The 7,451-nt window shown below is 51.1% G+C and overlaps 1 protein-coding gene across 2 annotated transcripts in view; it reads left to right on the top strand.

Moving 5' to 3' along the window:
* Window positions 1–6,685, top strand: part of LOC111672901 (homeobox protein Meis1-like) — a 31,355-nt gene extending 24,670 nt beyond the window's left edge. For both annotated transcript variants that reach the window (XM_087169663.1, XM_023430483.2), the window contains 4 exons: window positions 1,061–1,119; window positions 3,939–4,028; window positions 4,679–4,784; window positions 6,171–6,685. In XM_087169663.1, the coding sequence (XP_087025789.1) occupies window positions 1,061–1,119; window positions 3,939–4,028; window positions 4,679–4,784; window positions 6,171–6,257 (342 nt within the window). In that variant the 3' untranslated portion in view covers window positions 6,258–6,685. The remainder of the gene's footprint in view (window positions 1–1,060; window positions 1,120–3,938; window positions 4,029–4,678; window positions 4,785–6,170) is intronic.
* The last annotated feature ends 766 nt before the right edge of the window (window positions 6,686–7,451 follow it).

Raw genomic sequence — 7,451 nt, 5'->3', positions numbered from 1 at the left:
AGGGGACATAAATCAAGTGGGAAACCACAGAGCTTTCACTGCGGGGCGGGGCGGGGGGGTCGATAGGCAGTTCGAAGGCTTTAGGCTGAGGAGGGGAAGGGGGGGGGCACAGGAGGTGTTGGGTCATAGGTCATACATACCAGGATCATGGCTTTCAAAAGTGTACTTAGAAGAGGACACGTATGAACGCTCCCCCCACCCCCCACCCCCCACCCCCCCGGTTTCAGGCATAATAATCTCACCTGTAGAAACAGTCGACCGAACTCAGGACCAAAGATTCAAACGGCAGAAACATGAATCACAGCGACGCTGCTCAAAGCTGTATCTTCTTCTTCTGTGTTTTATTTAAAGTGCTGACCCATCCGAAGAGAGGGGGCTCTGAGCCTGTTGTCTGATTGGCTCACTGCTTTCTGAGTGATCCAATGAAAATACAAATACAGCAGATGAGTTTCACCAGCTGATGAAAACAAACAGTTTCAGCTGTTGAACTAAACCATTACCTAACCCGCTCACCTGCTAACCCGCTAATCTGATAACCCGCTCACCTGCTAACACGCTCACCTGCTAACCCACTCACCTGCTAACCCGCTCACCTGCTAACCCGCTAATCTGATAACCCGCTAACCTGCTAACACGCTAACCTGCTAACCCGCTCACCTGCTAACCCGCTCACCTGCTAACCCGCTCACCTGCTAACCCGCTCACCTGCTAACCCGCTAACTGTTTGAGCTGATAAACCGTCGTCGTGCTCCGTCATGAACATTTTAATATTTTCTATCCAACATAATGAATTTTTTCCTTCAATTCTTCCAAAACATTTTCTCTGTAAAGAACAAACTCAGCAGCCAGATGTTCCACTGGACCGACAGATGTTCTCTGAGCTTCCACATGAAGCAGGGTTCATGTATTAGACAGGAAACATCACGTGTCATAGAAACTTCAGATGTGGAGTGTGTGGTGAGGCGTTCGATGTCCCTCGGTGAATCAGAGCTTCGCGTCTCTGCGTGTCCTGCTGACCAGACATCTTTTATTTCCTCTCTTCTTCTCCTCTCGTCTTCAGGTTCATCAACGCCAGGCGGCGGATCGTCCAGCCGATGATCGACCAGTCCAACAGAGCAGGTGAGTCCAGAGCGTCCAGGTAGCTCCAGTCACCAGCGCACAGACACTTTGAAGCTTCAAGTCAAATTCAAAGCTCGAGGAAATCTTAATCTGGCGAGCTGTAAAACTGATCAGAGAAATCTTCAGATCAATTCTTAAACCAACAGAGAAGAAGAGACTTGATGTCGCCTGTTAGAACCAGTGAGAAGCTGCTGGATTCTGGTCGGAGGTGATTTATGGTTTATGTTCCCGTCGAGTCCTTTTCCAGATCAGGGTCAGAGAGTTCTGGTTCTGGTTCTTATGTTGTCATGACGTTGTGTTCGGAGCAGAGCTCCTTCACGCTGAGTGGGACTGATGGACTGAACCGTATTGTTTCTGGTTCTGAGTTGCTGAGTTGTGTCTAAAGGCTTCGTCTGTCTGTTGTCCAATGAAAAGAGACTCAGTGGAAGCACTGAACCGTGAACCACAGGTGCAGTGAGATCACCTGGTGACTGAGCCGGAGGAAAACCACCTGTGCTGTAACCCTGACGCTGCACACCCAACAACCTTTCACCGCTGCATTTATGATGATGATCATATCTTAACATCTTTGTCTCACCTCATAATCACAACTCACGTTCAGGTTCACCATCGTCTGTTTTTATTGGTCCTTACCCGCGTTTTCTTAAATTAGCTTATTCAGTTCCCGTCACCTGTCACCTGTCCTCCGTCATCTGTCACCTGTCCTCCGTCACCCATCACCTGTCACCTGTCCTCTGTCCTCCGTCACCTGTCCTCCGTCCTCCGTCACCTGTCCTCCGTCCTCCATCACCTGTCCTCCGTCCTCTGTCACCTGTCCCCTGTCCTCCGTCACCCATCACCTGTCACCTGTCCTCCGTCCTCCATCACCTGTCACCTGTCCTCCGTCACCCATCACCTGTCACCTGTCCTCTGTCCTCCGTCACCTGTCCTCCGTCCTCCTTCACCTGTCCTCCGTCCTCCGTCACCTGTCCTCTGTCCTCCGTCACCTGTCACCTGTCCTCTGTCCTCCGTCACCCGTCCTCTGTCACCCGTCACCTGTCACCTGTCCTCTGTCCTCCGTCACCCGTCCTCTCTCACCCGTCACCTGTCACCTGTCCTCCGTCACCCGTCACCTGTCACCTGTCCTCCGTCCTGCATGGTGCTGTTAAACCAGAAACACTGTGGAGACTAAAGAGTGAAGCAGCATCTGAAATAAGTTTTAAAGTCTCTCAGATGAAGCGTCTCACCTGGAGGCTGCGACACTTTAACAGCAGAGGCCTGAGGATGAGTTAGCATGGTGGCTAGCAGCTCACTCTCTCTCTCCCTGTTGAGTCTTCAGTCGGAACAGAAAGACAAACTGGACTGTTGCTGGAAAAGGAGTTGATCTGCTTTAATTGCAGGTTTACCCTCATTAAAGAATCTGCTCGTACCTGATACTGTTGGTGGAAGAGGTGTGGCCTGTGCAGAGGAGTGTGTTTACCTGCTGGCTGTGAGTCTTTTCCTGGTTGGATAATATTCAACAGTAGAAGAAGAAAGCAACTATGACATGTACCACTGTCATGACTTTTAATTTTATTATTAAAATCATATTTCTTGTTTGAGTGTCGAAGAACGAAGTGGTTTCAGTTCAGGACCAACCTGTGAACACGTCATGAGGAGTTGAGAGTCGCAGGTGTCTCAGGTGTCTCAGGTCTTCCAGGTGTCTCAGGTCTTCCAGGTGTCTCAGGTCTTCCAGGTGTCTCAGGTCTTCCAGGTGTCTCAGGTCTTCCGGGTGTCTCAGGTCTTCCAGATGTCTCAGGTCTTCCGGGTGTCTCAGGTCGTCCAGGTGTCTCAGGTGTCTCAGGTGTCTCAGGTCTTCCGGGTGTCTCAGGTCTTCCAGGTGTCTCAGGTCTTCCGGGTGTCTCAGGTCGTCCAGGTGTCTCAGGTGTCTCAGAGGTGGAGGAGGATTACCTGATGGAACAGAAGCAGGATGCTGCAGTGGGACTCCTGAGTTGGAGTGGACACAGAAGCTTAAGCTGCAGGATTGAATGGCCTCAGCAGGATTAGCTCCAGACAAAGATGCTAATCGCTTTGACTGGACTCTCCATTGAACACTTTAACCTGGGATTAAAACAAACGGGAGCCCAGCTAAAGCGGGGGCTAAAGTCCCGCTAGCCTTTTGGCCCCTAAGCTTTGTTAGCATTAACCCCAGGGGCCAACTCCCAACCCCCCTACCCCCGGTGACTGAGGAGACTTGAGTCCTGGTCATGTGACTGAGCTTCACTCTCTTCAACCCCCCCCCCCCCCAACATCTAATACTCTACAACAGAAACAGCCACAGAGTAAACAGGAGGTTTAAACACATCAGAGTTTGTGATCTTGTCGTTTCCCAGCAGCATTTGAACGCAGCGTCTCAGGCCTCCGTAGATTTTCCTTCTTGGACTCAGAGGTTCAAACAAAAAACCAGGTCTCACTGTCACTTTAACAGATTTATTAGCAGTGATAATTATAACTCTCATTATTGTGTCAAGGCTGAGTGTCTCCCTGGTTCCTCACCCCCCTCACCCGCTCTCACCCCCCTCACCCTCTGGGTTACGCTGCAGGTGTCGCCTGTGAAGATTGAACCTTATAAACTGCATGAAAACATAAAAACACAGGTTTCAGTTAAAGCAGTTTGTATCTCAATGATTTATTTGAACTGAATATTCATTTATAAACGTGAAGAACTGAAGTCGTTGTTTCCTTCTGCCGGAGACGAGCTGAGTGTCTGTGACGGACAGCAGCTGTCGGCCCCTCCCCCTCCTCTCAGTGTGAATGTGACGGTGAGATAATGAAACAGTCGTTTCCCTCTCTGTCCGCAGTGAGCCAGGCGGGACCGTACGGCCCAGATGGTCAGCCAATGGGAGGCTTCGTCATGGACGGACAGACACACATGGGAATCAGACCACCTGGTAAACACACACATTCTTACTGAAGGGTGATCACACAGAAATAAGCGGGTTCATGTCAGGACTCACACTCCACCTATGAAGCTGGTTTATTCTTAGCACCAGGGGCTAACAGAGGAGCTAACAGAGGAGCTAACAGAGAGGCTAACAGAGGGGCTATAACAGAGGAGCTAACAGAGGGGCTAACAGAGGAGCTAACAGAGGAGCTAACAGAGAGGCTAACAGAGGGGCTAACAGAGGAGCTAACAGAGGGGCTAACAGAGGAGCTAACAGAGGAGCTAACAGAGGAGGCTAACAGAGGGGCTATAACAGAGGAGCTAACAGAGGGGCTAACAGAGGAGCTAACAGAGGAGCTAACAGAGGAGCTAACAGAGGAGCTAACAGAGGGGCTATAACAGAGGAGCTAACAGAGGAGCTAACAGAGGGGCTAACAGAGGGGCTAACAGAGGAGCTAACAGAGGGGCTAACAGAGGGGCTAACAGAGGAGCTAACAGAGGGGATAACAGAGGGGCTATAACAGAGGGGCTAACAGAGGAGCTAACAGAGGAGCTAACAGAGGGGCTATAACATAACTGTGGGCTGGTTCACATCACTGTGTGTGTGTGCGTGCGTGTGTGTGCGTGTGTGTGCGTGTGTGTGTGTGTGTGTGTCAGGTCCTATAGGTGGGATGGGGATGGGTGTGGAGGGACAGTGGCACTACATGTAGCACCAGCACCACCCTGCAGCCAGAGGAGCCGCCCAGCGACCCAGGACACCACGGTGAGTGACTCCAGTCCAACAACAGTCAGTGTGTCGATGCCGAAAGAGAAAGAGACGAAACAACCACAAAAGCTGCGTTTCCACCGCAGGAACCAGGGTCTAACTTTCTAAAGGTTCAGGGACTCTGGGGGCGTGGCCTGCAGTGCTGAACATCACGGTGAAACAGGTCGGGGAGAAGGTAAAGAAACTGAAACGGGAAAAATAAGATAGAATTTGAGTTGAATCTAATTTTCTTCAATTAAATGTGTAGACTCAGTGATGAGGAGCCCCTGGGTGTCTGGGCCCCTAGGTGTCTGGGCCCCTGGGTGTCTGGGCCCCTGGGTGCTGGGTCCCTAGGTGTCTGGGCCCCTGAGTGTCTGGGCCCCTGAGTGTCTGGGCCCCTAGGTGTCTGGGCCCCTGAGTGTCTGGGCCCCTGGGTGTCTGGGCCCCTGGGTGCTCGGTATCGGCCCCTGGGCAGTGGCCCGCTTGCTTGATCTCAAACCACAAACCGTGCAACATGAAGAAGAGCGGACAAACGCTGTACGACGACACGACGTCAAACCGTCTGTTCTGCTCTTCACTAATTAAAGCAGCTCCTCTGATTTAAAGGTCAATTAATCCTCTGAGATCCTCTTCATGTTCCGTCTAACGAGCTGATCATTAGTGAGAGACGCACAACGCTCTCATCTCTTTATTTGATTACACAGAGTCCAATTACTCCGTAAGCTGTTTTCATTACTGGGGGGGGGGGGCAGTGAACGCAGCGCGGGGAGGGAGAGATTAGGAGGGAGGACGTTTACGGGGGGGTCAGTCACTCAGACCAAAGTCAATTAAAGAGTGTTCAGAGGCAGCGTCCCCCCCCCCTTCACTGAGGAAACAATACACCTGTCAGCTGGGATCTGATGCAGCCATGCATGCAGTCGCAACACACACACACACACACACACACACACACACTCACTCATTAATACCTTTTACTTTTAAACTCATCGAGTCTTCAGCCGTAAAATAGAGACTGTGCTTCATTCTGAAATCTCTGGGGTTGAGTTTTATTTTGAAAAGATTGGATGTGTGTTTCCAGGTGTGTGGACAGAGGTGGTTGTGGTTTTGAAATTGTTATTATTATTATTTGTGAGTTTTAAAAGTTCTAATACATGTCATTGTGGACGAGCTGAGATAAACGCAGAGGACAGACGGAGGTTGTGACATCACTTGTTTTGTTTACATTCCTCTTGGACGTCGTTCTCGTCTCGCATGCGGCAGATCGTCATCGACGTGTTTGTGCTTGACGCATCAAATCAAAATGGCAGTTCAGTTAGCTGCAGTATGTGAGCGTGTGCTGTGAGTCGTTAGCACACCGAAGTTTACTTCCTGTTGATGTTCCGTTGTCTTCTGTTTCCTCTGCAGACCTCCATGGTGGCGATGTGGAGCAGGACCCCACGCCTCCTCACCTGTCTGTCCCCGAAGCCACACCCCCTCTGGGCATCTACCTGACCTGATTGGGAACACCCCACCGCCGCCACCGCCGTCTCTGGGGTGACCAAGACGCTTTGTTACTAGGATCGTCCAGCTGGAGCACAGACACAGAGAGAGAGAAGACAGATCCAGATGTGGAGGATGATGGTGAACAGCTGTGTCACCTGATCACACCTGGACTTCTCGGAGTCAGGACTCAAACGTTGCTCCTCCTCTGGGCCGCAGCTGATGTCTGTAGGAGGAGGAGCCTGGACAGGGGTCATGTGACCGGCGCCGTTTTCACTTTAGACGCTCTGAGAGCAGCTGCTGCTTTCACATGATGATGATGATGATGATGATGATGAAATGAGAGGACATGTCTGTTCCTCCTCTCACACTGTGTGTGTTTGTCTTTTTTCATAGACTCTTATTCTGAAATAAAATGCTGCAGCAGCTTTGTGACTGTTGATGTGTCTGAGGTCAGTTGTGTTGTCAGGAGCTCTCAGGTGTGTGACACCTGACCACAGAGGAGGGAAAAGACGTCAATGATGTCACTTCCTCCAGGAAGTCACAGTCATTAACGCAGATTCAACCAATCCCTGTGAACTCTGTGTGACCTTCACTTTTCTCCGTTCACTGTAACTTTTCCATAAATTTGACCAAAAATCATCAAAGTTTCCACCCATTGAACCAATCAGACCAGTCCCTGATCAGCACCTTGACGATGTCACCAGACTCACTTCCTTGTTCCTGGTGTTGAAGCATGTTGTGAAGCTGCAGACGCGTGTGACATGAATGTGTCACGTTCACCAACAAACATCCCTGTTAAAGACGTGTGAAGACATTCAGCATGTCGCACATGAAAGGGTTAAATAGTTCTGTACAACTCCATGGAGGAACCACAGGTGTAGAGCTGGAGCCACATGTGTAGAGCTGCTGGAGCCACAGGCGTAGAGCTGCTGGAGCCACAGGTGTAGAGCAGGAGCCACAGGCGTAGAGCTGCTGGAGCCACAGGTGTAGAGCAGGAGCCACAGGCGTAGAGCTGCTGGAGCCACAGGTGTAGAGCAGGAGCCACAGGCGTAGAGCTGCTGGAGCCACAGGTGTAGAGCTGGAGCCACAGGTGTAGAGCTGGAGCCACAGGCGTAGAGTTGGAACCACAGGTGTAGAGCAGGAGCCACAGGCGTAGAGCTGGAGCCACAGGCGTAGAGCTGCTGGAGCCACAGGCGTAGAGCT

Source organism: Seriola lalandi, unplaced genomic scaffold, assembly GCF_002814215.2.
Source record: "Seriola lalandi dorsalis isolate HSWRI2012SDOR001 ecotype SW California unplaced genomic scaffold, Sedor1 jcf7180002054905, whole genome shotgun sequence".
NCBI lineage: Eukaryota > Metazoa > Chordata > Actinopteri > Carangiformes > Carangidae > Seriola > Seriola lalandi.
Note: the sequence above shows the minus strand (reverse complement) of the source record. Positions and strands in the feature narration are given on the sequence as shown.